This window comes from Folsomia candida, unplaced genomic scaffold, assembly GCF_002217175.1.
Source record: "Folsomia candida strain VU population unplaced genomic scaffold, ASM221717v1 Fcan01_Sc037, whole genome shotgun sequence".
Taxonomy (NCBI): Eukaryota; Metazoa; Arthropoda; class Collembola; order Entomobryomorpha; family Isotomidae; genus Folsomia; species Folsomia candida.
In genome coordinates this window covers 643,402-659,219 of record NW_019091229.1, presented here as the reverse complement: position 1 = coordinate 659,219, position 15,818 = coordinate 643,402, and the positions used below count along the sequence as shown (strand labels likewise).

Below are 15,818 nucleotides of genomic sequence, written 5' to 3'. Positions count from 1 at the left end.
TTGTATAGGATATTTGTTTGCAAAAATTCAGGAATAGAATGAGATGAAATTGCTATTTTGCAGCGAGTATCACTACCCATTAGATATTTGTCAATGAGCGACACGCTGTATTAAATTTAAATGCGGATTATATCGAACAGAGGTTATTATCAGGTAATCAATCTCTCAATAGTTTTGACATTCACGCTTCTAATTTATTCATGGAAATGTGTTGAGCATCAAAAATTATTAAACTCGTCAAGTTATTCAAATCCTTTCAATAGTATATTGTTTTATGAAAATGAATTAATATGTGTACATGTACAATCATAGATATTTAAATAAATAGTGCAGACTAGTGAAATCTAATTAAGATGTTGTCGAATGCCGGAGCGAATTAATCAAGAAGTTTGATTAATTCGGTGTTGTTCATTACAAATGGTCCCATAATCCATTTCATGAGATCAAAGATAAATTTGCCAAAAAATAAATGCAATTTTCTTATAGCTAAAGCACACAAAGGTATTAAAAAAGAGTGTAATGGCATTCGTTATGGTTTGGCATTCGGTGTATCTCTATCGCTAAATTCTGAAGTGGGTGTCAACCAGCTTTCACTAGCAACAGAAACCCACTTTTACATATGTGCTAAAAAATTGTGGCTGGATTTCTTGGGGTTTGGTTAGGATGTACAAAAGGCGTTAGGACATGGTTTTGACGAATTCATACCATAATTGCGGGATGGTTTTTAGTTGTAGAGATTTCTAACATTTTTTATGTGAAAGCCCATGTCTCAACCTATAGGTAAGCATATCTGGCTTCCGATTTTATGTACTCTGCGAAATGAGGAAAGGTCAAATTTGGAGAGGTGTTCTTTTTTAGTTTTCCAAACCAGAGTTCTTATAAAATGGCGTTGAACAAAATATTTTTTTCTGAGGTCCTGGTGCAAAAATCGTCTTTGCGACTATTATCAAGGGACTTAGCATGCTTTTCACTATATAAAACCACTTTTGTATCATGCTTATCTTTTAAGTCCCTTTTGTAGTCTAGCTTCATACTTGTCTTAATGGAATGCTCCCTTGAACGCAACTCCTCGACTTTAAAGGCCCCCACATTTTAGGACTTTGATGCTAAAAATCCCTAACGTGGTTTTTATCCAAGGTAGAAATTGTATGTTGCATTGTAAGTACTTTTGATAAAATTTTGATAAGTGGTTACACCCCAGGAAATGAGTTTCCATCAAACCCTATAAAATTTTTACAAAAGTTCTCCTCGAAATTGAAGCGGAACTTTAAATTTTTTTAACTAATCAAAACGCAGTAATTTTATTATTTTGTCACTTGTACCTTGTAGGTAAAATAGTTCTGCAGCAGGGAACACAAAAAAGTTATTAAAATTTGTTTTCAACAAAATTTGACCATTATTTTCCTAAATTAGTTCACGAGTTTTTTACTATTCCCCGTCAGCTGATTAGCTACCCAAGCTACCACACTATGTCGTTTGGACTCCTCTAAGACATCTAAACGAGACGATTAGTTTGTCGTAGCGACATCGGTTTTAATACGGATACGTAATAAAGACGTCCGTAAGACGAGCCAATGTCCGCCAAAAAGTCGTCTCTCGAAGCATGCTATTTGATGTCTTGGGGATATTCCTGAAGTCATCCTCATGACATCTGACTTAGTATGTATGATTATATGCGCAGTATTTAGTCTCACACTGGAAATATTATATTTTCACATATTTATTTCCAATTCAAAACATGACAATGAATACATTAATAACAATCTATAACTATTAACAAATAACTATGACATTTAATAACAGTAATTAAATTATACAAGACTCCAACGCTGCATATTTTTTATGTTGTTAATTCTCCACCTAAGATTCTTTATGCTCCTGCAATGATTTAAAAATACTTAAAAAATACTAGTTTTACGCTCCTATATTGTCGATGGATTATGATAAAACTATATAAAATATTACCGATTTATTTTTCTCTGGTGCGTGCTGAAACCATGAAGCCAGCTTAATTTTGATATCCGAGTCAGTAACACCGGCACAATTTCGATTATCCTTAACAGCAGCTAAAAAATTGTAAATATCTTTCACATATCACTTAGAAGCAGATTTTAATTGTAAATTATTTACCATAAATAGCGTCTTTAATCTTGCAGTGTTTAAATGCACGTTTGGGGTTGATTTTTCTTATCCCCTCCCAGCAAAATTTACTACCAAGATTGTATGTCATCATACGAGTCATTATGTTAGTAATGTTTTCCTTGTAATTTGTGCCACCGATCTCTTTTAACTCCATGATCTATTCATAAAGGGGAAATCAAATGCTTGTACGATTATACTATTTTTATCATCAAACAGATAATTTATTACCAATTGTTGAAACATCTTCTTATCTTGAATTGAAGTTTCTAGCTCATCAAAAGCTTCCATTGTGTCAAATGGAAAGCCATAGTCGATTTTCTCGGGACGACCACTTGGCGAGCCTTTGCTATATAAATCATACACCATTCTTACATTCGTCGTCAGAAGATCCATTCGTTGCCTAAGTTCGGCGAGTTCCTTTACGACATGCTTTTCAAATGGCGTAAAATTAAAGATGTGTTGAATAACAAATATAGAATTACTTAAACATCCGAGTTCTAAATATTACCTGAATTTTTTTGTAGCTTATTATCAAATACTGGAAGTTTATCTGCGTGACCTGCATAATATGTACAAGGAAATATTTATTACTTCTTCAACAACATCAACCCACAGATCCTTAAAGTAACACTCAATTTACCTGAACATCTCGATTCATTCGATTTATTGTGGTCATCCAATCGACTAAGAGTACCTGAGCCCGGTGCCAATACAAATCCAGGATTTGTTAAGGCCAAGCTTGACTCGTTGCTCCGATTTGTAAATATTACGGGCGGTGGCGGGAAATTCGCCTTCATCTTATCTTTCGCTGCAGGTTTTGAGAATGATGATAGCTCTCTGCTGCTCCCAGACAAACTTTCTTCATACTCGATGTTCAGCGCTCGAGGGCGCGCACTGCGCCTACTTCCTTCGTCATTTTCTTCAACCTCAGATTCCAAGTTTGACGTCCATGCTGCTGTTGATAAGTGTTCGCGTGCTGCTGCGTATGTTGCTAGAAATTTATATAAATAACTAATTAGTTATTAATGAAAATGAGTTTATTACAATGAAATAATTATTCACTAACCAAAACACCTTAGAATCCTAGCATTATAAATATTCCAAGTTTCCAAATTCACTGGCGACTGATTTTTAACTGCTGTCTTCACCTTGTCTGAATTTTTGTAAGGAGGCCACCAACATTTTAGTCGTCCCTCTTCTTCTCGATCCAGCCAAATGTCCGGGGTCACTTCCACCTCATCCGTTTCAGGAAAATGGACCACCGAGAAGACCATTTTGACTAACAGTGGACGAGGGGGAGGGCAGCGAATATCCGAACAGTTTTGCAGCGAACAGTTTTCGGTAGAACCAAATATTTACGTGAAATATCAGAGAGCGGAAACTTTTTCAACGGTCCAAATTTGGAAAACGTAAAAATTCCCAGTAATTCAGAGTTGCACGGTGAAGTGTAAAGTGGAGCAGTTTTCAGGCAAGCGTGACCAATGATCCAAACCTCCCCGCTCTCCAGATCAGTGGCAAAATTTCTCACCTTCACCAGTTCACCAGTTCTCATTTGTACAAACTGATCACGTTTGTTAATTTTTAATATAAAATTTCCATTCACAAATGTTTTGTACTGTGGGGAACCATACCCATGAATTAGTGGACCGGTGCTATGAATATGTTTCAACTCTTGTCGCTGAATGTGTGATGGCGAACTGGATTCCCTTTCTGAAATTCTCCCACAAATTTGAGAGAGAGGAGAAAATCCACTTTTTGTTAATCGTTTTAAAATCCCAAGATGATTTTCAAAACTAAAGGGACTATAATTATTGATGTTGCCGAACATCTTCACGTCTTCGTATACATGTAGTAAACCGTGGACATTGTAAGACAAGTTTTCTTTCCCATAAAGTGCACTAAATTCCACAACAAAAAAATTTAGAAGTTGATCAGCATAATCACCATAACTTGCAATTAATTCGTCATTAGAGTAAATTGTAGCAGCACAGTGGAGAGACAAAAAATGTGTCAGATAATTTGGTGGCAAAATATTATGCAACACAATAAAGCCGGTATATAATAGAAACTGTCGTAATTCCGTTGCTTTCCATCTCGGTAGTTCGACAAGCGACCTAGGTTGTCGGTTAAATTCACAGCACATATGAAATCTTAACGCAGTTAAATTGTCAGAAATTGTGGAAATTTGAAATGCACTGAACTTTAGATATTTTGGTTTACCACCAACCCACAAATTTAAAATTTTCTTCACTACGCCCAAATATATCAAATGCATTGATTCGAGAGGAAGTTTTGATACAAGTCCAATCCCAAGTTCAGAAAGAATAGTAAATCCACGATGATGATCATCTTCAAGCGATGTTGAACTTCCAAAATTGGCATCAGTTCTTCTAGACGCAATTTTATCCGAGAAAACGGTACGATTTTCGTACCTCTCTCCAACCTGTGTACATTTTGAACACGCTGAAAATCCTGAATGGTATTTTGTACACGTAATAAACGCCCTAGCAGGAGCATCACAGATGAATCCTTTAATTTGTATAGATATTAACTTATTTTTCACTAATATTCCAGTTTGAAGTAGTTGTTTACACTCGGCGACAAAATCTTGTAAGTATTCGTTCTGATCATTAGGCTTACTAGATCCTTGGTATATACCAACACAAAATGGTTTATAGTTTCTATCCTGGAATATTGATGCCAAAATTGGCCAATATTCACTTTTGCTACTCTTGCTAATTGGTATTCCGTCTATTCCAATTAGTAAACTAATCACTTCTGGCACAACTTTTAATTGATTCACATAACTTTTAACCCCATTCTCAAGTCCAAAATGTGCGTATGCACCAGGCAGCACATCTCGTTTAGTAAAATGACGGCGTGTGGACAATAATGATCTAGCATCGGCTAGTAATTCTGAGAAACATGAATGTTTTTTTAATATTTTCAACAACGAACTGGTAGCAGAATTAGTCACATTATTCTCTATTGCCCACTTCCGTAGTTCTTCATTAATTTGGTTATCTTGAACTTCAGAATCACTGCTGAAATCGGACGACGACGGCTCAGATATGATTTCGTCGTCGATAACATCATAAATTTCTGAATCTAATTCTACTTGATCGTGGTTGAAAGAGTCTGCAATTAAGTGAGGGGCACTTAAGTCTTGGTAAAAAGTTGCAGTCGACTGATCAGAAATACTGGCTTCTAAATTGTTAATTGTTTCTACAACTGTTTTTTCGACACGACGGCGTAATTGGCATTTCGATAAGCTCGTGCAAGATTTCATGGTGTAACTAAACAAAAAAGTAATTTGAAAAATGCGCACTTTTTTCTTTAATGGACAACCTGAGATGATAAATGTAGAATGTCTATCGACAATATCTAACAGATATCGGTTCACGACGTCTACAGGAGCCCTATTTGCTGACATCGTAATCAATACATCGTTATTATATCCTATGGAGGTCGTCACTGCGACATGTCGCCCTTAGACGATGGCGATGAGTTTGGGAGATCCTCATGACGAGTGTGGTAGCTTGGGTAGGGTCCTTCTCCAAAACTGTTTACACAAAATCTTCACTGTTTAATTTAATATTACTTGAGACACTTAGAGCTTTGCCCTCAATCTTCATTTGACCTAGTGGGTCCGCTTTAAAGGTCAGCAGGTCAATTTTCCTGTGCACGGTCCGATTGATCACTTTTCATGAAAACGTATCAGCGACGATGGAGGCCCAACGTTATGTAATTCATTGTGGATTCTTTTATTATTACATGCAATGATTATCTAGGGTTGTAATATTAACAATCATTCACCTCTGACCTCTTAGGTTATCATGCTATATGAGTAATTCAGTTTGGAAAGTGTTTTTTTGGCTCCTTCAAACTCTGGGGGCACTGGAGGGGGCATTTATAAAGCTATCGGCCCAAAATTTTAAATATATCTTTTTGAGAGTATTATCTTGCAACTGACCAAAAATCAGTTCAAAATTCAACTCCCCGCCAGAGATATTCACCCGCGAATTCGTCAAAACCATGTCCTAACGCCTTTTGTACTACATGTTATTCTATCCATAAAAATTGAAATCCTTCACCCTCCCTCCACCCTTCCGGCACTGATCAGGAACAAACTCAGGGTTTGATTCATGCAAAAATTCTGAATGACGAGAGGAGTCCCATTGTCGATAAAGTTGGAGCCGAATTTTATCTTTAGCACGCCACACGCCTTAATTTCTCTGCCAATCACAGATTTCTTCCGGCCAAATTGAACCGTATTTCGCACATGGGTTTGAAGCACTTTAGTTGAAGTAGAGTTCACCCATGAGGCGAAGGTGAATATGACCACGTTCGTTACTATGGAATTTACCAGGAGTAGGGGAAACACAAGAAATCCCGGCATCGTTACTTTCGAATACAGCTTGACGCATACGTACGAGCAGACAATCTGAGTCAGTGGAACGCAGATTATCAGCGTCGGGACGACTCGCACCATGAGAAAGCCATTCATGTATTTTTCCAGGATTTGAATACTTCTATGGAGTTTGAGGCAAGCCCGGTTTTTCAAAATTGTGTTCGAATTTCCGATCCGGCTAGAAGTAAGGGGAAATGTTTATTTGAAACTATGTATTAAGGTTCTTTAAAAAAAATTGAGTCGATCTTGGTCACAAACAAAATGTGAAATTAAAAAAAAACATGTTGCATACAGCGGATGAACCCGTATGGATCGACTACTTTGTACATAGTGTGTCCATAACGTGGTAATAGATAAGCTGGACAATATTGAGCTACTGCACGATTTTTCAAAGTGTAAAGGACTGTGCAGAAAGCATGTGAAACATACAGTCATCGCCCCATTTGAACGCACTGGCAAAACACAAGCTGGGAGATATGACTATATTTAGATTGAGCGAGATTTTTTAAAGTATAACCTTTTCAGTAGTTGAAAGTAATTCAGAATTGTCACAACTACCGAGAACAAGATGTAAAAAGCCCACGTCGTCCCAGAGCTGCACATTTCCAGAGCCATCCAGCCTTCAAATAGAACTACGAAGATTTCCCTCCCAGGCCGCATCCACGTGATATGGGCGCATCTTGGCGAGAATGAGAGCAGAAAGGGGGGAGTGCATGGATCAACCGTGAGAAGCAAGAATACCGCGAGTGGAATTGCCATCACGGTAAATTCAAAGAATTTGAGAAAGATCATCATCGCCTTCGTTTCGGGCGACGTTGTCATACATTCTCCAACTAAAGGGTGTCACATTAAATTATGGACACAAATTTTTATATGATTTTACACAAAATTTTTGGCTAAATGCGCACATGCGCATTTAAAGATCCAATATTAAACTAGCATCGAGCGGTATTGATACATATATTACTCTATCAAAGTGGTATCCTTTAAATTAAGATAAGTAAAATTTACTCAAGACCGAGCAAAGAAGAGGATAGGATAAAAGAGGATAATTGATCCCTCCGTTGGACAAATTTAACATAACTTTGGACAAATTTTGTACAATGGTTGGATAAATTTTAAATACTGGTTGTGTCATCCTCTAAGTAAGAGCTCTGTATTAAAGTTTCATCTGATCGGTAGCAAATTTATACTGACCGGTTTAATTCTAATACCAAACGGAACCAAATTTGGTATCTAGAAATCAATACCTGCCTGATTATAAAAGACTATTCTAGCAGTGAACAAACCTTCTAAGAGATCACGCTCGAATGTGACAATCGAATTGATTATTTGCACCGGTGCGATATCTAGTCCCACATTCCACCCGAGCGAGACGAGAATTACGTAGAGGATGACGAATGGAAATCCCTGCAATCTTGTCAGAATTGTCACGTTACCAAAAAGATAATGATAGAGCTGCAACCTTTGGAACGCTGATGCATGCGTTACAGAGCAGGACCAAAAAGTAGATTGACATCACGAGGTATTGCATTTGCGTGACCAGCAATCGCCTTCGGGATTTCATGACGATAAGTTTTCCAGAGATGGAATCAAATTCGTACGGAACGCTTGCAATGAGACGGGAGAATTTGAGATGACGAATTAGCAAGGGTAAAAACTGGGTAGAATACATCACTATTGGAGAGCCCTGAGAAGTAGAGGGGATTTTGTTCGGAAAATATCAAATGAAAGATTCAGGAATAAAACGAGATAAAGTTGTTATGCGTTGTTTGGGCGTAGGAGCTAATTATTGTCACCAGCTGTCATATGGTAACTCGTCAAATTAATTGTATTACCGTACGGTAATAATTTTTACCCAATTTTCTACTAGCTAGTGCAGATGTATGTACATACATTGGTACAGTATACGCAGAAAGTCATTATACCCTCATACTTTTTGTACATAAAGCCTAATATTTTTTGAGAAGCTTGAGAGGGTGAACTGCAATTTTGCACAATTGCTTACTATGATGCAAGGTTTCCGAAACCATACTTTAGATAGCGGCGTTGCACAAGCAACGACACGGTGAAATTATATCCAAAATTCCGACAGGAAAAAACTCTTTATACCCCGATTTAAGTTTCATGACAAATTTGTTCAGAGTCTTCTGTGTTAAATAACAGTCAAATTAGCATCTTGGTTGTCGACCTGGATCCTTTGGGAAGGCAGAGACACACCTTGGAATCGACCCAAGAAATGGGTTGGTGAAAGAAGTGTCAAAATTCTCCAATTCAAGCTATTCGGCGTCGACCAGGCTTTGAAGTTTGATGGCGTGTGCTGAGAAATTTTGGGCTTCACCATTGACCACAAACGTGCATTAACATGCTGTCCGATGATTATGGATGGCAATTCAACTATTCAATCTCCTTTGTTGTAAACCAAATCCTGAATAATTTTGATGTGTGCTTAGGATGGTCTTACTATTTGAAAATATAATTATTCCCTAACGGTAATTTCCTCCCGTTGCCATCAAATTCCAACCCAGAACGTCGCAGCAGTAGTTGGAGTACATTATTACTTCGATTAGATTAAACTTTCGGACGCCGTTCCACAACGTAACGCCCAAACAATTCAATTTCCACCCCCATCCTTAATGCTTAGTGTACGGTACTTGGTTTTGTCAGTGTCTTTTTACGGAATCCATATTCTGCTGGTCCCAATTTGAACCAAACAGGTTGATGTTGATGTCGCCAAACAATATCAGGAGTTTCGAAAATTTAACCGTCCAATTGAGATGTTTTTTAGCCCATTTAGCGCTGTTCCCAATATACGCCTCGCGGGGAAATGAATTTATCTATGTTGCTGGCTATTCAAATCCAGGTTAAGTGATCCTATTCTTTATAATTCGTACAGAAACTCGAAGATTATATTCTTCTCTCGTTTCCAAGTTGATTTTTGGTGAAGATAACCGTGAAATCTTTGACTTTTGGCGAAGTTGCCGTGATTGCTCGTTTTAGACGTAGTTTTGGGCCGGTATTTCAAAAATCGATATAGATTTGACGTGCCATGACCTCGTGACCGTTTCACTTCACCCTTTTGCTACATTTCGTTTGCAATGGTTTATTTGATCTACATACACGATTACTGAGAATGCTTCTTACGCTCCTGAGAAATCAGCAGACAAATGTATGTATGTATATAACATGGGGAGGTGAACCTCGGTTTGGCCTACAACTTGTAGGCCTACAAGGTATAAAGTTATTTGAAGCATGCTTATTCACAATACTTACCTATGTACATATTTATGTAATTCAATTCACATTTCAAACTAGCCAACAGACTTCCTCATAAATGGTTACATATCGTTGATAAGCATAACAACAAAAATATTACAATGTACATACGTCACATCACGTGAGGTACTGATTTACATATAATATTTATTGGCAAGCAGTGACTGCTGAAGCATGGGAACAGAGGGACAATGTCCCCACGGTTATTCGATGTACGCATTATCCCCACATGTTATACAAACCCATCCCTCCCACAATGGTAATGTCCCCCACGTCTGGCTTCCGTGGTCACTGATCGCATGTGACTCACATGTACATATGTATGTATTTACATATGGATTTTCGTACAGAAAAGAGGACTGCAATTTATATTTCAGAATTATTTCGTATTATTAACCTCATGCAAATAATATCTTAGGAGTCAAATTTTTGGTTCGACAAATTTCACGCACCCTTTATGCACGGCCCCTTCGCACAAGTTCAGTCAGATCTCCAACCCGCGAGACAGCTGACAAAATAAACTCAATTTTCCAAGTCCCACAAAATGCTAAAGTAAACAAATACAAATATTAAACTCAACATCGTTAATTAATTAAAACTACCAATTAATTAAACTTTACCATGGATAATCCTAACCCTGTCCATAACCCTTGCTTATTGTGCCGCACCCCGTGTCACAAATCTGTTCTCGATGTCGACCCGGTCGCCGAGGATGGAATCCATGTTATCTTTTTGTTAAGCAAAATCCTCCAATTTCCGGCGGACCGGTGTTCCTCGCTCTTATCGAGACACGGCCGCCCCTCCGAGTGGATGGTCCTTTGCGACACGTGCAACGCCCTGGTCTCGCAGGGCATCGCCTTGTTCGTCGAAATGGAGAAACTTCGCGTCAAATTCGACCAGGTTCGGGATATTCTCAGAAATCAGGTCGTTATCAATGACGACGACAACGACGAGGTCGAAATTGGACCAGACAACGGCAGCAATAAAGGAGCGAAAGAAGTTCGGGCTTATTTGAAAGCGACTAATTTTAAGAGGGAGCCAGGTATATTTTTAAATAACAAATTGAACATCAATTTTAAAAATTTGCAAGATTTTGCAATGCGTTTGTAAATAATTTTATCAATTTTTACGACTTAAAACGACTAACTAAAATCTGTAAGCTAATTTTCCTCAGAATTATTTTTAAAAGTGTACAAAATTTACAGAATTTACAATGCTACCAAAGCTTGCGTGAATTACCTTGCTTCATTATCTTGTTAATTTATTCCGTCACATATGTAAATATTTATTACATTTACTTGTAGGTCGTGCTAATTGTGACCCTGGAACGACCTTGACTCACACTGACATAGCCGCAGCGGCGAGAAAAGTTAATGAAATGGTATGATTTTCGTAAAAATTGCGACAATTATTACGAATACTCGCTAATTAGTGTTAATTGAAAGCCTTGATTTGTTTTTTTAGGTGAGGAAAGAATCCGAAACTATGATTAAGCTGGAAGAGGCTAATGAGCTCACCGACATTATTTGCATGCCGGATATCGATCCCGTCCTAAATTATGAGGATGTTAATCTGCTCGGCGAAGAAATTCTTCCTGATGGCGACACTGCAGATACAAATTTTGGACTGGATGATAATTATAACGATGTCGATGATCCCCTCAAAATTAAATCTGAGCAGGATTCCAGCTCGGAACTGGGAGACGATGTAAATTTTGGTGAAAACATGGACACAGAAAACGTAAGCGAATTTTAGCACACATTAGTATATAAAAATTAACTAATCAATCAATTTTAATGGGATAGGGTGACAATTCTTGGCGTGACGATGGCGTCCGTACTCCAAACGACAAGGTGAACACCAAAAAATGACAATATTTATATTAAGTCAAGTAATAGTTTGTTAAAGATGAATACCTATTTTTTTAATTTTTGAGTATTAATTTTGACACGGCTTTATAATTACTCATTGCACTTTTCCAATCATAGTTAAATATGTAAATCAAGATTTATGTAAATAATTCCTTTCCCCAGATCGAAACTCGTCCCGCTTCTTCCGCCACGCGCACCTACCCCCATCTTCCCCCCGCCACCCCATCTTGGACCTGGGCTGACTTCGCCACCTGGCAAGCAAACCTCAACTGCCAACTCTTCGGTACCACATCTACCCGCTCTGCACGAAACGTGGTCCCCCCACTCACCTGGCTTGCCAAAAAATACAACTTTTCCTCCTTCCCCTGCCCCCACTGCCCCCGCCTCTGTGCCACCGTTAACACGTACATGAAGCACACAGCCGTCTGCCTACGCCTCCAGCAACAAAAAACCGACCAACCCGCCCACCAATGCCCCCACTGCCCGCAGAAATTCATGGAACCTGGAATCCTACAACGACACATAATCAGCACCCACCTCCCCCCAGAATCCGTCTCGTGTCCCGGGTGCGGTCTCCCCTTCCCGGATCCGAGCGCCTTTAATCGCCACATTTCCCAAACTCCAACCTGCTTCAAAAGCGCGATTCCTTGCCCGACATGTTCCCACGGTTTAAAATTCTTCCAATCTCCACGTGCTCTAGAGGTCCACGTGGCCACGAAACATTCAGACATTCGTCCCTATCAGTGCCCCCATTGCCAGCAGAGTTTTGCATACGCATGCGCGAAAAAGCAACACATGTCCACCTGTCACCGACCGGATGGCGCAGAAGATATCGCGGTGTGTGAAATCTGTGGCGCCAGAGTCTCCGCGCGCTCGGCGGGGCTGGCGAAGCACATAAAAACCGTGCATGACAGCAGGAAGCCCGGCGCGAAGAGGTACAAATGTGACATCTGCGGGAAGGAGATGATTTCAAACTGGAAGTTAAACAAGCATCGAGAGATTCATATTAAACCCGAAGACGCCCCGCATTTGTGCACCCTGTGTGGGAAGAGGTTTCGATTAAAGGACTATTTGAGGATTCATATGAGGTCGCATGATCCCGAAAGGAGGGGACAGTACAAGAGGAGGAGGAAGGCAGATCCGGAAAGGAGAGGGGCTGCCGGGGCGAAAATTGGGAGGCCGCCGGTATTAGATAAGACGAGCAAGGGTCACGATGGAGGTGAAAGTTAGGGAAATTATTAATGTTTAAATTCATATAAGTTTGTAAAAGTTTCCATGGTATGGTAATTATTGGTAACGGAGATACATATTTAACGTGGAATTTTATGTAATAAATCTTAGATTTAAAATCTATGTACATATAAGGAATTCCAAGAATTCATTTGGTACCTTGTAAAATAATTTTATAAACTCTCACAAAGACGACGCCTTTGATCTGACAATGGAGGTCTCCCAACGTATGCTCACAGATTTGGACCAAACTAGCGTCAATCGATCACAAATATAATTAGTATGAAATTTGCAAATGGAACTATCTGCCAATGCTCAAGTTTAGCTGAGATATTTGCATAAAAAGAGGAGAAAATGCATCCCCAAGGCTGGCAAATTTATCATTTTCCAAATTTGCTGCGCATTTTTCCTGCTTTGAATGCAAATACCTCCGCCAAACCTGCGCATTGGCAGATAGTTCCATTTGCAAATTTCATACTAATTATATTTGTGATCGATTGACGCTAATTTGGTCCAAATCTGTGAGCATACGTTGGGAGACCTCCATTGTGAGTAAGTTTACAAAAATTAGTAAGCTAATTTCCCTGCAAAATATTTGTAAAATTCTGTAAAAGTTTGTAAGTTTAAAGAAATTTAAACAATGTTATCAGGGACTGGGTGAATTTTTGTCCATATAATTTACAGCAAAATATGAAAATATTGTTTTCACGGCATGTCTGTCATCTTTGTGAAGAAACATTTATAAATCTGTTAGTAAAAAATCTGAAATCAGCAAAATATTAGCTACATATTCATTTAAAACAGGTCAATTCATAAAATATTTATGAAAAATGCAAGCATCGAAGAACATTTAAAAACGAGATTTCTAGATCTAAAAACGCATAAATAAATACCCACCATTTTTCTAAACTTTCACACCAATTTTCATAAAAAGATCCACTTTTATTTTCAAAATTCATTACCCTACCCCAAACCCGTACCATTTCCCACCTCTCCCTTTCCTTCCTTGATACCCCACTCCGTCTTCAGCTTCCCCGTATCCCGCGTTCTTCACCAACTCATCCGCCGCCAGTGGCGCCGCATCGGTCAAATCTTCCTGCACTTCAGTCGGGACAGAGTCGACAATCTCTTTAACGACTTCTTTCGGCGCTTCGACCATCGCTCCCGCCACCGCGACCGGATCCGAAGCCGATACTGCGTCCGCAAGAACGTCGGGATTCGTTTCGGACGCTATATCGGCCACAATCTGGGGCGGAGCTTGGATAAGTAGGGCCGAGATAAGGGCCGAATCCGCCTTTGCGATCACTTCCGAAGCTTGGGACAAAATAGAAAGCCCGCTCGATTTGGCCAGGGCAACTTGCAACTTGGCTGATACCGTTTCCATGAGTTCTTGTTGAAGATGGTCCGGCGCGGAGGAAACGACCTCCTTCTGGTTTTCTAGGTGGGGCAAGGAGAGATATGACGGCGGGAATATTTTGTGGTGGTATACTTTAGAATAAACAGCTTACCCGCCGGTGACGAGTATATAACTCCCGCCGCGGTATATTTATTCGCACCGGCAATCATTGCTTGTAGAAAATGCGCAGGCGCGTTAGCTGCAACGTTGACTACTACCTGCAAAAAATTAGATATATTCCCGCTATATTTTCAAATTTCTAATTTACATTAACAGACGCTTCGACAATCAATTCCTTCACGAGCTTGTCCGATGCGTCCGAAATGGCGGCTACAGCAGCGTGCAAATTTTCCCCCAAGGAAACCCCCAAGGTCCCCATAAGAGACGAAATAATCCACACTGTAACGACAGCGGTCTGCATTTTGACTTGATCACAAATTTTCAAGGACTAAATTTCTCCAGCTTGTTGCGTCCATAATTTTGCAATTGTTATGGTTTCCGGGTCGGGTTGTATTTAAACTGAATGGATTGCATTTCCTGGTCTTCATATATAGAAATCAGGGTCAAGAGGGATACCTAAAATTAATTGTGTACATACACAACAATTAAGTTTATTAAGAAAATGCTTGGTACATATATGTAAATATGTACATAATCCATAAATTGTCTCTCACATACACGATATACGTATAAATGTTTGTGCAATGAGTAGCGTCCCATCCGAAATGAAGATAGTGATAAAAATTTTTTACTTGATTTTAATCCGAACAGTTAATTATTACCTAATGACGCCACACAATGATTGAACACCGTATTTTTTAAATTTTAAAATAGCCGGATCAAATAATAGTAGATACATGCGGATTTTTGTTTCAAATTATTGATTGGAATATTTACAGATGAGTATATGTACATTAAAAAACGATTGAATGTTTTTTTTACGCATTACTAGGTTTTCTATAGTATATTTATAAATGATTCAAGTAATTAATAAATGCTTACTAATTATTACAATTATGTATGATTTTCATAGATATGGTAAGTTTACGTGTCTTTTCTTTGCATCATAATTAGTGATTTATTAAGAACAAGCTATCACTAAACTCACATCAGTAGAAAAGTAATGAGAATATCGACACACATACTACAAATTTCCAGGGATGTACCCCTATCAAAAAACCTGCCCCCACCCAACGTCAACTTTGATCGGGGGCACGACCTCACGTACCGCTTAACCCATTTAGACCCGTTCATTCGCCGCAGAGATTTCAATAGCTCGCTCGACTCAACGTAGAGGCTCGCCATCATTTTCAAAGGTCCAATGATCACTCCGAATATTTCAGCTGCTACGATAGCGAACATAATCAAAGCCGGAACGGGTACCAGAGATGTCGACGTTATTAAAATGTACAATGGAAAGCTTTCGCACATCGTCCCGCACCCGACCAGGGTGGGCATTAGGGGCTGTGTTACGACGGAATTGTGCATGGCA

The 15,818-nt window shown here is 39.0% G+C and overlaps 1 protein-coding gene across 3 annotated transcripts; it reads left to right on the top strand.

The window, feature by feature from the left end:
• The first annotated feature begins 10,197 nt into the window (after positions 1-10,197).
• LOC110861007 (zinc finger protein 652) lies at positions 10,198-13,707 on the top strand. Of its 3 annotated transcripts, none has more exons than XM_035860881.1 (6): positions 10,198-10,871; positions 11,134-11,210; positions 11,294-11,569; positions 11,635-11,682; positions 11,863-13,147; positions 13,502-13,707. In XM_035860881.1, exons 1-5 carry the CDS (start codon positions 10,451-10,453, stop codon positions 12,928-12,930), a joined length of 1,890 nt encoding a protein of 629 aa, XP_035716774.1. In that variant the 5' UTR covers positions 10,198-10,450; the 3' UTR covers positions 12,931-13,147; positions 13,502-13,707. The 3 variants fall into 3 exon arrangements, with proteins under 3 accessions (XP_035716774.1, XP_021965811.1, XP_035716773.1); XM_022110119.2 differs by having other exon boundaries at positions 13,488-13,707; XM_035860880.1 differs by having other exon boundaries at positions 11,863-13,157.
• The last annotated feature ends 2,111 nt before the right edge of the window (positions 13,708-15,818 follow it).